This window comes from Delphinapterus leucas, chromosome 8, assembly GCF_059928025.1.
Source record: "Delphinapterus leucas isolate spDelLeu-1000000601 "Yukka" chromosome 8, BTC_Dleu_Yukka2, whole genome shotgun sequence".
Classification (NCBI taxonomy): Eukaryota; Metazoa; Chordata; class Mammalia; order Artiodactyla; family Monodontidae; genus Delphinapterus; species Delphinapterus leucas.
Genome location: NC_143136.1, coordinates 7,729,220 through 7,743,514, shown reverse-complemented (window position 1 = coordinate 7,743,514; position 14,295 = coordinate 7,729,220). Strand labels below are relative to the sequence as shown.

General features: G+C 44.3%; 1 protein-coding gene across 8 annotated transcripts in view; it reads left to right on the top strand.

Moving 5' to 3' along the window:
• The first annotated feature begins 498 nt into the window (after positions 1-498).
• EIF4E2 (eukaryotic translation initiation factor 4E family member 2) overlaps positions 499-14,295 on the top strand; it is a 28,915-nt gene continuing 15,118 nt past the window's right edge. For 5 of the 8 annotated variants that reach the window (XM_022567976.2, XM_022567974.2, XM_022567970.2 and 2 more), the window contains exons 1-4: positions 527-633; positions 7,706-7,820; positions 8,778-8,912; positions 12,975-13,079. In XM_022567976.2, coding sequence (XP_022423684.1) covers positions 614-633; positions 7,706-7,820; positions 8,778-8,912; positions 12,975-13,079 — 375 coding nt within the window. In that variant the 5' untranslated portion in view covers positions 527-613. Of the gene's footprint in view, positions 634-7,705; positions 7,821-8,777; positions 8,913-12,974; positions 13,080-14,295 lie in introns of all 8 variants that reach the window. The other 3 variants (XM_022567980.2, XM_022567979.3, XM_022567973.2) reach the window with 2 other exon arrangements.

The following is a 14,295-nucleotide window of genomic DNA, read 5'->3' as shown; positions in this document are numbered from 1 at the left end:
CTCTCTACTAGCTTAGTCACCTGGAGTGAGTCTCTCAATCTGACTGCCTCAGAAGGCGGAGATCAGCTCTGTAGCTCCTGGCACAAGTAAGCAAAGGTTAACAATAGCCACCACTTATGAAGGGTTACCGTGTCTAGCGCCTGAAACTGATTATCTCGTTCAATCCACACGGCAACCTCAAGAGGCGGGTGCTACAGTATAGTATGGCCAGTACCAAAGAAGAAAGAGCCTCAGGGAGCTTAAGAGAGAGTCCAGGACCGTGCAGACCCACCGAGGTCGGAGTCGGGAGCCGTGAATCCAGAGTCTGCGCCGTCAGCTACTCGGAGCTGTCTTTCTCGGAGCCCGCCGCGGGAGGGGGTCAGCACGCGCTCCCCTGGGCAGGGCAGGCAAGAACAGGGACAGAGCCGAGGCCCGCAGCCCGCGTGGCCACCGAACCTGAGCAGCTCAGCGCAACCGCCCGACTACTGCGTCCTGGCGTACCCGCCCCCTTCCCGGCCAGCTCGCCGACGTTCCGCTGCGCCCCGCGCAACCGGAAGTGGTCGGACCCTAGGCGGAGGGACCTGGCGGAGCGGAAGTCACTCCGTGAGGCAGTGGTGACGGCGGCGGCGAGAGGATGAACAACAAGTTCGACGCGTGAGTGGCGCGTGGCCGCCTCCCGAGGCCCCTTCCCCCAACCGTTCCTCGCGTCCGCCCCCGCCGGGACCGCCGGCGGCGCAAACTGCGGCACCGGCCTCCCTTCCTGGTTAGGGCTGCGGGCCGGCCGGGCCTGGGCGGCCGGCGGGAAGGAGGGGTTTGGGGAGGAGGGATGCAGGGGTCTCAGGGACCCCAGGGTCATATGGACCCAGAGCGAAGTGCGGGGTCCGGGCGGGAGGAGGTGGCCGTGCCGCCTGGAAGGAGATTTTCGGACACCCTGCCGGGTGCGGTTGCCAGCTGCCTGGAGGGGCGGAGACCGGAGGTTTAGGTGTTTCCGCAGCCTGGCTGCTCTGCTTCTCCACCCAGCTTTTCTCACACACTCCCTCTGGCCTAGGCAGGTCATCTCTCCAGAGTCTCAGTTTTCTCATTCGCAAGGTGCGGACGGTAACAGAGCCCATGTCGTAGAGTTGCGAAGATGCAATGAGGTAACGTGGCTGCCGCGCTCAGCGCAGTGGCTGTTCAGTTACGGAATTCTCATCTTCCCGAGACTCCTTCCTGCTTCCGTTCTCTTCCCCCTCCTTTTCTCCTCTTCCAACACACTCTCCAAGAGCTGCTCAGTTTCTTGCCCAACGGGTATACTTGTTATTGCCTCCTCCTGCAGTTCTGTATGTACCCTATCTGTTTGATTTCTAGTTCCAGCATCAAACAGTTGGGAGGTGCAGAAAGGAAATGCAAAGTATTTTTGCATATTTCCCTGCAGCGATTGTATCTGGAGGTAGATTATGTTTTGGCATTCTTCTAGTAGTCCAGTAAATCTGTCTTCTTTTCCGAAGACCTAGATTTCCATTCTCAGACCCACCAGTTACCAGTTATTTGACATTAGAAAAGTTACCCAGTCTCTGAGCCTCTGTTACCCAAACCGCATTAGTTGTTAGTGCTCTGCTGCCTTAGTGAGTGTGATAAGGATCAAATCACATTCGGCAATGCTTAAAGGTACTTTAAGATATAAAGTACCTTTTTAAGATATAAAGTACTACATTTAAGATATAAATGTAAAGTGGAATTACTATTAGTTTAGGTTGTGACCCACTGTTGCCCATGGGAAATTGGAGTTTTTCCGGTACCTTGAGTGCTGGTATGCAAATTCCGAGGTCCTGGACTCCCGCACTCCTGGCAGCTCCTCAGGAATGCTTCCTGGTTGCTGAGAGGGCTCTGCTACTTGAAAAAAGTCTTTGGGAGTTTGCTCCCGCACCCCCCCCCCGCCTCCCACCCCAGCCCCCGCCACCCAGTCGTAAGCCCTGCAACTCCTAGCTTCAGATCTAAGTCCTGCCTCAGTGGAGCTTTCTGCCAACCCTATACCCCTTTCTCCGCCGAACTGAAGAAATCAAAATTTCATTTTAAGGAGGCACTTCATGCGTAATCTGGCCCAGCCCTACCCAGATCGTTTGGAGGTTTGCAGTGAGCTAATTTAAGCGTGGCAGTAATGGCTTCCACGGGCATTTGGCTATTTTTCACGTATTATTTCTGCTAATTCTAACAACCCTGTAAGGGGGTCATGTTACCTCCTTTTACAGATGAGGAAAATGAGACTCTCTGAGATTAAATAACTTGCCCACAACAATGGGAAGGGCCATATGGTGAGATTCGAAACCAGGTTTGTTGTTTAACATTTGTTCAAGCACATCTTGACAAAAATTAACCTGGGCCATTTTTAATCAGTTCTAATTGTTAACTATTAATTATACTGAACATCTGTCTTCTAGCTATGCAGGAAAAAAACAAAGCTGTCTTTCATTCGAAATTAGCAATTGAAGACAGCACTCCAGCCCTTAGTTTTGTTTTTGTTGTCTTTGTTTTTCATGCAAAAAAGTGTGCAGTTTTTAGACCACGGCTGCATATTTGGTCTCTGCATTCTTCACCACATGGCTTCTAAGGACATGTTCCAGTTTGCCAGAGTCCTAAAAGTCCAGTGCCTGGAGTTGAGTACTGTAGTCTAATCTGACGGGCTCAGATTAAAGAGGAGCTCTAGTCTCCTTTTCTGTGTGGCCTTCTATGGACCTAAACTAATGGCCGCCACCCCACCCCCCCATCAGGTCATTAGCTACCATTGCCATTGATCCTATTCATATGTAAAAGCCTAAGATGCTTTCACTATACTTCAGTCCCTACGGTGTTGAGCTTGGTTTTCAAATCTAGATGCCATATTTGATTTTGTCCCTATTCTTTTTTTCTTAGCCTTGGCCCATTCTTAATTATTGTCCGAACCACTTATTCGACATTCATCCTAGTCTGCCTCGTATTGCTTTGGTCTTAGAAATCCATTCATTAAACGTGTTTGCTTTCTGCCACTGCCTGATGCTGGACATGTAAGGATGAATTAGACCCAGTTCCTACCTGCAGTGAATCGTCTAGTTAGAGTATGAGGACATACCTGGGCAGAAGCTTGGTGAGCTAATTAGGTGCCACTCAGCCTGGACAGCTTCAGATGCTAATTGCCTGCCTAAGTGTATTGAGTACTGATTTTTCTGTCTGGATTGTATCTTTGCTTCACATCCAGCTTCAGGCTGTTAAGAGTAGCCTCCAGAAGACAGGGTGCAAATGCCTTGCCTTAAGTGTAGGCTCAGAGAGCAGAGTGGTTACTTAGCTCCACCCTCAAGAAATGACAGCATAAGATGAAGGTCCATTAGGGTTTCCATTTACTATCTTAGAAGGGAGTCGGGAGGTGGGGTCCAGGGATCACAATAGCATTGTTTCTTCTCTGGCATAATTATTTTTGTTATTTTTCTGTTTCCTAGTGGTTAGCAGCAAAAGCACTAAAAAGAAAGGCATTTATATGCTTCGCTTGGGGCTAGAAAAATGTAAGATGCTGGGGTGACTGTGCCCCTCTTTAACCAAGATTGAAGGGAAAGGACCCCAAAGGATATAGTGGGGAGTTGGGAACTGAGAAGAGAGAAATGATGTGAGTCCCTGTGGTATGCCCTAAAGAAGAGAATTAGGAGCTGTCTTGGGCCTGAGCAATTTAAAAAAAACTCATGAAATGTTCATAATCAGGAGACAAAAAACCAGCCATGATGGTACAGCTGGGACAAGTACAAACATTTATATGAGGATGTTCAGAGGAGGGAATCCCAACTCAGCCTAGAGAGAGATCAGAAAATATTTTCAAGAGAAAGTGGTCCTGGACTTCCCTGGTGGCTCAGTGGTTAAGAATCTGCCTGCCAGTGCAGGGGACACAGGTTCGAGCCCTGGTCCTAGAAGGTCCCACATGCCACGGAGCAACTAAGCCCATGCCCCACAACTACTGAGCCTGCGCTCTAGAGCCTGTGAGCCACAACTACTGAGCCCGTGTGCCACAACTACTGAAGCCCATGCGCCTAGAGCTCGTGCTCCGCAACAAGAGAAGCCACCACAATGAGAAGCCCACGCACCGCAACGAAGAGTAGCCCCCGCTCACTGCAACTAGAGAAAGCCTGTGGGTAGCAACGAAGACCAAATGCAGCCAAAATATAAATAAATAAATATTTTTTAAAAAGAGAGAAAGTGTCCTTAGTCTGAATCCTGAAGGACAAGTTAAGTAGGGGAAGAGGAGCTCTCTGAGCAGAGACCAGGTGATGAACACAACAGAGGGCTGAGGTCGAGGACTGCAAGTAGGCTGACCACTGGAGGGAAAGGAGTTAGTTGCACCATGCTGAGGTCAGGCTGTGTGTCAGGTATTCCATAGGTATTCTTATTTTTTGTTTTATTTTATTTTTGGCTGTGTTGGGTCTTCATTGCTGAGCGGGGGCCACTCCCTGTTGCGGTGCGCGGGGCCCCCCATGGCGGCGGCTTCTCTTGCTGCAGAGCACGGGCTCCAGGCACGCAGGCTCAGTAGTTGTGGCACACGGGCTCAGTAGTTGTGACCCGCAGGCTCTAGAGCGCAGGCTCAGTAGTTGTGGCGCACGGGCCCAGCTGCTCCGCGGCATGTGGGATCCCCCCGGATCAGGGCTCGAACCCATGTCGCCTGCATGGGCAGGCGAACTCTTATTAACCACTGTGCCACCAGGGAAGCCCTCCATAGGTATTCTTAAACACACAGTATGCTTGTAAATGTTGTGGGACTTGCATGCTAGACAGGTTCCTCTTGAAAAGGAAACCAGACCAGCTCAAGTTTAATGAAGGGGAAGGGGCATTGTAAGCACCATTAGGTCTCCCAGGAGTCCAGGGAGGGTGAACCAAGCCAAAGAGATGGCAGCATCACAGACAGAACCATTCTCCTTTCCACTCTCTGCTCATCTGCTCATTCCCTTTGCCCCTACTGACTTTCTGTGCTCTTGCTTGTTGTCTTTATTCCCTCATGGCTTTTCTTGTATGAGACTCATATGACTGCCCTAGTTCCTGAATCCATATGATCTTTCATCTCCTGGATGAAAAGCCGAGGGAGGAATTGGCTCATAATTTTGAGCAAGCCCCTGAGGCATCGCTTATTGGCCAGGCTGGGCCACCCTTTAGTCTGGTGCCCTTCCTTCACAGTCATGTCTTGGCCAGGGTGGGGTTGGGGACGGTCATGGCACCGTGCACGATCTCGGGAGTATATCCTACAGCTAGGGCTGTGAAGTGGGCAGAGCAGGCACCCCAGCCCATGCCTAGCCCCTCCATTTTAACATTTGAGCACTTTTTGTGTGGTAGGCACTGGGGATTCATGGGCAAAAAGAAAAACAGTGCAAAAAACTTGGCAGCATGTTTCTGCATCTATAAGGTAATACAGGCATACCTCTCATTTTACAGCACTTTGCAAATACCGCTTATTTTCTTTTTCTTTTTTTCTTTTTACAAATGGAAGGTTTATTGCAACCCTGTGTAATTAGTGATGGTTAGCATTTTTTCACGATAAAGTATTTTTAAATTAAGATACATACTTTTTAAAGACATAATGCTATTGCCCTCTTAATAGACTACAGTACAGTGAAAACATAACTTTTATATGCACTGAGAAACCAAATAATTTGCATGACTCAGTTTATTGTGATATTTGCTTTATTGCGGAACCAAACCCACAATATCTCTGAGGTATTCCTGTATCTGAGTTACAATTTGACCACTTCTAGTACCTTCCCTGAGAATTGCCAGATTCCATTTGACTGGATACGGCCGGAAAAGTGATTTCAGAAAAGATCTGGAAGTTAATGGTCCAGCTCTAGACTAAACGGCATTCTTACTATCTTTGTGAATTCACCTTCCATTTATCTTTTTGTCTGGATCTAGTGAACTTTAGGTTCACTGAAAGCCTTAGTATTGTGTTTTGGGGGGTGGCAAATTATGCTCAGAGACAGGTTTTCTTTGCCAATAGTTTATTTACCACAGATTCATTGTGGGAATTACAGTAATTTCATAAGCCAATAGCGTGCAGATGCCCCTTATTAAGCTAATAAAGAAATAACATACCATACTCCAAACCAATGATAGGTTAATCACACTGTTGTTCCACTCAAGGGAAGATGTATAAAGTCCAAATTTAGTTCAGTTGTACCTTTATATGAATTGGTACTGGATGAGATGGCTTTGCCAACCAGCAGCTGAAGTCCAGCTGCCAGCTCAAAAATAAAAGTCACTTGTTGCTGGAGCACATCGCTAGGAAACTCCAGCACTGGTGCTGACGGGCAGGCTGATCTCTGTGGGGCCGCTACATGGTTTGTCACCACTGCTAAAGGAGTCACCTCGACCACCACAGGAACTAATGTCCCTTCTCTTCCTGAGACTGCTGCAGGGTTTAACATCACTGCCAACCAGGAGCGAGTGGCTTGAGATCTTCAGAGAGCAGGATCAGCAAAGGATAGCTTTGCCCGGACAGAGACGCTTGGATATTCCTCACACAACTCTCAGTATTTATAGTCTAAGTGTCCCCTCACCGTAGTTCCTTCTTTATTTGTTCCTGTTGATAAGGCCCCAGCGGTGCCGCTCGGCAAGTGAGCTGCTAGTGCTTAACAATGACGGCAGATGAGATGACATCCTAACACACTTCATTCTTTTATCAAAACAACTTTACTTCTAAAAACAACTTTTTTTTTGTCTTTGTCATAAGCAGGTGGATTAAAATATCTTCATTTAAGTCATAAATAAGTGGATTTGAAATCATAGCAAACCACTACACAACACTTAGGGTGGTTTCACTGCTTCTGAAAGGGTGGCACCTAAAGTACATTTGACTTAAAAGGCAAGAAGACGTTCCTTTCTTTTCTTTTTCTTTTCATTTAACATCAATTCAGCATCTTCTGGTGCTACATGTTAGGGCAGCATCTTCTTGTCCTAGATGCTGAAGATACAAAGATTAATAAGACACTTCTAAGGGCCCCTCTAGTAGGAAAAACAGATGTGGGAGGAATGGTACCTTAGGCTGAGGGGGTAGTGTTTGCAAATAACACAGATGTGGGAATATAGGTTGCTTGGGGAGGTGGGAGGAGGGAAGGAGGATGCCAGTTGACAGGAGTCAGATTCTAGAGGATCTTATATTTCATTGTACTTTATCCTGCATGGTGGACATCAAAGGGCAAGGGACAGTTGAGAGTTTTAAGCATGGAAGTTAAACGATTAGATTTGCATTTAGAAGGAACATGCTGGTGGCAATGTAATTGAGATGACAGGGGAAGAAGGCCTAAACTAAAGCAGTAGCAATGGGGAGGGGTAGGAAAGATGGTTAGAAGAAGTGGCAAGAAAGAAAAGTAAGTTTTTTAACTTCATTTGAAATGCCAAAGCAGTTATTTAATCCAGAAATTCTTCTCATTATTGACTATTTTTGGCAAAGAAAACAATCCCTTTCACCGTTTACCTCTCGCTTCTTTGCGCAGCCTTTTAGAAAACTAGAATGTGGAGCTTTCTGGAATTCACAAGTTAGCTGACGGGCAGTTTCATTTTTGTTTAATCCTCCTAATTGCCATTCTGCATTCTTTGCCGTCTCTCATCTCATGTGCACCTCATTGCCTGTATCTTTGAGTGACTTGGGGTTGGTTTCCTGGTAGTTCATTTGACCTGGTGGCTTTGTTAGATAAGTAGGAATCAGCTCAGTCATGGGGTAACGTTGTTTTGCCTTTCCATTTAGATTGAAAGATGACGACAGTGGGGACCACGATCAGAATGAAGAAAACAGCACACAGAAAGATGGTGAGAAGGAAAAAATGGAACGAGACAGGAGTCAGAGCAGCAGCAAGAGGAAGGTCAGTTTTGTGCTGCATAGATGTGGTTGCCTTTGGACTTGAGACTTGGTTATCTTGGGAAATCTGGAAGATGCAGAATAACTTGATGGCATCCTGTTTTGTAATATCTGATTTTGTTCTCAAAAAAGGTTGTTGAATCACTGGAGTTCATTTTGGGACTTAGAACTTTTCCCTTGCCACACGATCTTGAGATGCTGCCTTGCTTTCCAACATTCTCCTAGCTTGAGGTAGGGGAGATAAACCCTGGAGTTTAACAAGGATGTTAATTGCTTCAGAAGCTGCTGCTCAGTATTTCAAATCCTGCACATCACTTAGAATTTTTGACTGTTTAGTTAGTAATAGTGTGAGCTGATTTATCCCACAATATTGAGTACCTTCCAGATGCAGGCATTTTAGGTGCTAAGAGGACACAAAGGTGAATGAGACTGTGGATGAAGTTGTTTACACTTAACAGCACCAGTAATACTAGTAGCTGTCATTTATTGAGTACTTACTCTGTGCCAGGCTTGGTGCTAAGCACTTTACATCTGTTAATTAATTTGATCCTCTCAGCAGCCCCATGAGGTGGTGGTTATTATTTTCCCCACTTTGCAGATAAGCAGCTGAGGCACAGACTGGTTAAGCAACTTGCCCAACGTCATTAGCCAGTAAGTGATAGGGTGTCATAGAGGAGGCCGACTTGGCCTGGGAATATGTTGAGATAAGATACAAACATAAATATCTGTGATAGGAATTAGAAAGTTACGAAAGCATTAAGAACAGAGAAAATGTTAACAGGAACTTAGAGTCAGTTAACCACTAACTTACTGTGTCAGCAGAATCTTGAGCCCACTGCAGGTAATTGAGGATGTATCCTTTTTAAGTGTGGAGGTGGTAAGGGGTGACACTGTAAAATGTTTTCTCAGTGTCAGAGCATGTGAAAAATGCCCAGATTAACACACGTTCTTTAATTAACAGGCTGTTGTCCCTGGGCCAGCAGAGCACCCCCTGCAGTATAACTACACTTTCTGGTACTCCAGGAGAACCCCTGGCCGTCCCACCAGCTCACAGAGCTACGAACAGAATATCAAACAGATTGGCACCTTTGCCTCTGTGAGTACTGGGTGGTTTAATGTAGCGAGCCTTGGTAGTACATTCATGCCTGTGTTTACATCGTTGTGTATATATACCCTCCTGGTAACATACTTAGGATTCTGGTTTCCTTAGTTGACTGACCTGAACCTCTGAAGTCAAATTGGCTCGTTCTTAGATTTCTCATTACACGTCCATAGGTCACATACGTCAGTATCAATAAGTATGTGAATTGTGGAACTGGTCAGAAGGGGACAATACAGAAATACAGGCTTGTTTAAGTAGATATTTATTGAGTCCTTACTGTGCGCAAAGTGTCATGAGGGATACAAAATTTTATAGTACGTGGTATCTGTTCTCATGCAGCTTGACAATAAAGTTGAGAATAAAATTAGAGTTTTTGTGTTTAATAATCTCCCATTAGGGTTCCGGATATGTTAGTGATTATGCATAAAGTAGCATCTTTTTTCTGTGTTCAGAAAGAAAAGGAAGTCTATTTTTTGTGGGTACTGTCAGTACAGAGAGCCCACACTCTGTCTTATCTCCCTCACAGGTAGCTAGAGTTGTGCACCCTGAGAAGCTGTCTGCAACTAAAACCAGTCTTGTTCAGTGAAGATTATTATATGTTTTGTAGGTGCAGTACAGTCAATCTCTGGGCCGAATCAAATGCAGGATTTGTTATTTTCTTGAAATTATTGAGGTATTTGTCCTGTTTAAAATGCAGACACTGGAAAAGAAAACTATAATAGAAAATAAATTTTACAATAAATTAGTAAAGAGGAAGGACACAATAATAGGCACTTTGTGTGATTTCCTTCGATCGTTATGATAGCCCTATGAGGTCAGTGATGTTATCCGTATTTTACAAATAAGAAAAATGAGGCTTGGTTAAGTATCTGATCTGAAGTCTCAAGTCTGTGATAATTTACTTAAGTGAAGGAACCAGTATTGAAACTCAAGTTGGGTAGGCTGTAAAAACCACCTTCCAAAGCCTATACTCTTTTACTCTTCCATATACCAAAATGCATGCCAAGAGGCTCCAGTTTTTTAAATTGTTTGTTTACTAGAAGAAGCTATATTTATCTGTTTATTATTAATCAGATATGCATATATAACTGATAATCAGATCATCTGATTACTATGCTGAGTTGATATAATTTCAGCCAAAAGCAAAGATCTTGTTTTAGTTGGCCTGTGCTCTCTTACCACCAGTAAATTTAGGCTTTTGAATTATTAAAAATAGCTTGTGCGCTGGTACATATTTGGTTCAAGAAATGTTGAATGAATTCAAGGCACTAATAGGGTTCTAAAATGAATAAAAAACCTTGCCCTTAGGGAAATAAGACATGCCCAGGAATTTCCAGTACAGGGAGGCAGTGGGAAGTGCTGTAAGAAAGGCATGGCTAGAGTGCTCTTGCTCTTGGAGTGCAGAGGGAAGGAATTAATTTCAGCTTGGAGAAAGCCTCTTTGGGAGGAGATGGGTTTGAGATTGAATTTAAAGAATTTGAACATGTGATAAGAAGAGGAAGGAATTCTTGGCAGAGAGAACAGTAGAATTAAACTTAAAAATATCCGTGTAGTCCTTAACATTCCTGAATCCACAGAAATTTTGATGGCTTGCTAGACATTACAGGTTAAATGGCAGCCATTATGTTGTAAACAACTGGTTAAGCGCTCAGAGGATCAGAGAAGAAACTGAACTGGGGAGTAAGTTTTCGTTCAGGAATTTGTTCAGTTATTTTAGCATAATTATAACTATTTCTAGCATTTTTCTTTCCCTCTTAAAAAAGGTATATATGAATTTACCCAGCTTGCTCAAGGAGGGTTTTGTCCTCTTTTCTTTGGGCGTATATGCTGAGTTGAACAGTGTGTCATCAGCATCATCTTGGGTTAACGCTTCTTTATACTCACCGATGTCGTGTAATTCAAGGCATTGGGAAATGCCTCACAACATTAAATTCCTCACAAAGAAATAATTACGTTGTAAAACCAATGATGCCAAAGCAGTATTTCCCATTTGCCCTCAATCCTAGTGTTTGACAACATTTAAAAAGTTCTTGAAGTTAAGGTAACTAAGAAAGCCGTGTCTTGAAATGGAAAGAGCATTGGACGTGGGGATCACAAGTGCCATCTGTTCTACTGCTTGACTTTGTGGGCTAGGGCAAGTTCTGAAACCGTTTCCTCAATTATAAAATGAAGAAGGTAGTTGAGATGATTTCTGAGGTCTTTTCTGCACTTCATATTCTGAGTCTAAATGTTTATTTTTTGGTTTCAGTTGGGAGCTCCAAAAATGAAAATTGCCTTAAGAGAAGGAAAAAATATAAAAGTTTAATACTGTTTCTCGATCTGCTTACTATTTCATCTCTCTTATGGTTTGGATATAGGATTCTGGCTATAAGATTATATAGGATGGCTTTAAGATTGGTGGAGACCAAACAGTTAATAAAGCAATGCTCAATTGGAGGATTGGGAATGGTTGGTGTACTTTGTCCCCACCACCCCCTCAAGTCCTGATTCACAATGAGCCATGGTTTCTAGTAGGCGTACTTCATTTCTTTGCACTGTGTTAGGGTGGGAAAAGATGATTGCTCATTGTATGCATATGACCACTCACTGTCCCAAATCACTGCGTGTAAGCATGGCAGTGGCTGAGATGAAACACTGCATTGAAGTCCTACGGATGGCATTCATTCCTAATTTCTTTGTAACCTGAGACATTTCCCGTGTTCCTGCTCTCTAGAGGAATGGAAGGCACAGCCATTTTACACAGTCTGAGGTCTGTTTCTCCTCAGTTGCTATCCATATCTGGGAGTATGACCTGAGTCTCTGTCTGCTTGGTACCCATTTTCAGCTGCGCATTATGGAGTCTTGCTTCATGTTTAATTTAGAGCCAGCAGTGTCTTGGCAAATATCAACTGTTTCTTCAGACTGTTCCACATTTTCTCTTTCCTCCTAAAGTGTGCACTTCACTGGCCAGTACTTTGTAGCTATTCTCCATGAATTGCAGAGGAATAGGGAAGTAATCTCTCCTATCAAATCACTAGTGAGAGAAACAGAAATGGCATGCTGAATATAAATAAGCATGCATTTTATAGAGAAACATGTCTAATTTTCTAACAGGAGTGTGAAGGAGGAGCAAAGAGAAAACTTCTAGCTAAGAAAAGGGACTTAAACCCTAAGTGAGAGGCTAAGTCCTGCTTGGTTTTTGGACCGTCCTGGCCTTAGCAAGGGCACCATGGTATGGAGTAGTGCATGTGGTTGATTCTGTCACTTAATGCTCAGTAACTAAACAAATAAAATGTATTTCATTGTAGCTAATGCTATATTTGATGGTAAACATCTTCGATCAAGAAGTGCAGTTTGGGCTTCCCTGGTGGCGCAGTGGTTGGGAGTCTGCCTGCCGATGCAGGGGACACGGGTTCGTGCCCCGGTCCGGGAGGATCCCACACGCGCTGGGCCCGTGGGCCTTGGCCGCTGAGCCTGCGCGCCTAGAGCCTGTGCTCCGCAGCGGGAGAGGCCACAGCAGTGAGAGGCCCTTGTACCGCAAAAAAAAAAAAAAAAGTGCAGTTATAAATATAAGTCATGAGCGTGTAATGTACAGCACAATGACTAGTTAACTCACACAGTTAGTAATACTGTATTTTTTTTTTAAGTGATTTGGTTCTAAAGAAATACATTCAGGCTGAGGTTATGTGGCATTTAATCTGTCTCAAGACTTAAGTGGTTTTTATTGTGTAAAAACAAGGTCCTCTTACACCGTGTGATGATTATCCTGTGATTTCTGCAGGAGAGTATGTATTGACATTGACCAACTAAGGCTCCTAGCTGAGGCTGGCATTTCTCACCTGAAGAGTTTATTCTTATATCAACAATATTACATTATTCTTTTATCAAAATACACAGTATGCTTTGCTCTAACATGCCTTCCTTCCCACACAGTCCCCCAAATGAAAACCTAACCTCCAGAAATTAGAGCCTCTAGCAGAGTGTCTTCCGTTTTTATGCTCTTCTCTTAAATAAATCTCACGTTCATTCAAAGAAGCATAAGAAACATCTTTTCACTCTGCTGTCTTCTCACTGCAGGTGGAGCAGTTCTGGAGGTTTTACAGCCACATGGTACGTCCCGGGGACCTGACAGGCCACAGTGACTTCCATCTCTTCAAAGAAGGAATTAAACCCATGTGGGAGGTGAGGACTGAAAGCCTCAGACTGCTTTTCTGAGCAAGTGTTTTGTTTTGGGGGTTTTTTGTTTGTTTGGTTTGGTTTTTTTTTTAGTTTTTTAATTTTTTTTTAAAGCCATGTCAAAATTAAAAGTATTTTATAGTTTTCTCGGGACTTCCCTGGCAGTCCAGTGGTTAAGACTGTGCGTTTCCACTGCAGGGGGTGCAGGTTCGATCCCTGGTCGGGCAACAAAGATCCTGCATGCCTTACGGTGCTGCCAAAAAATTTTTTTTAATTTATTTTAATTCTAAAGAAGTATTTTAAAGTCTTCTCTGAAAGCTGCGTCACTATTTGGTCCCTTGGAAATGGGACCTCTAGGAAAAGGCACTGATTCCATTGTTTGTCTGTGTGGATGGTTTTCAAAGATTGTTTTATCACTAAAATGGTACTATAACAACATTAAAGGATTTTTAAAAATTACTCTTCCCGTAGAACTGGTTTTGTATGTGTGTAATATATTACCATAGGGTAATACCATAGGGTAAAGTGAGTAAAAATAAGCTTATGGGCAGCAACTGGAGACCCAGAGCTGAGCTCTATGATCTCTTTGCTGTAACCCATCTTCTCTATTCTGATGCCAGAGTGTTTTTCTAGAAGACAAACGGGATCACCCACACATACTCCAGTTAAAAATCTTATGCAGCTCTCCATCGCACACATGATCTTGCGCCTAATTACCTTTCAGGACTTGTCACCCATCATCTCTAAATCCTCCCTTCACTGTAGCTAGACCTTCCTCTTTGCGTCTCTGTCTCACAATCAGAGTTTGCACACTGCCGTGTTCTTCCCAATGCTGGCAGAGCCCTTCACCTGCTTTACCTGGCTAACTCCTGTGTCCCTCAAGACCCAGCTTAAATGGTTTCCTCTTCTTGGGTGTTTCTGTCATGTTCTTTCTGAACTTCCTATGCATATCTCTGTTACAGCAGTACTTGTCAAACTGTACTGCTGGAATTCATTTTCTTGTCTATCTTCTTCACTAGACTGGATCTAGGTAGAGACTGTGGCTTCATGTCTGTATTTGGGACATGGTAGCTCTTGATAAGCTTCTGGCGAATGAAGTAAGGAAATCTGTTTGGAACCTGACATCATTTCATTTTGATGTAGTTCTGGAAGAAGAGGAGGAGGAGGAGGAGGATCATTTTGGCTGCGCCGCGGCTTGCGGGATCTTAGTTCCCCCACCAGG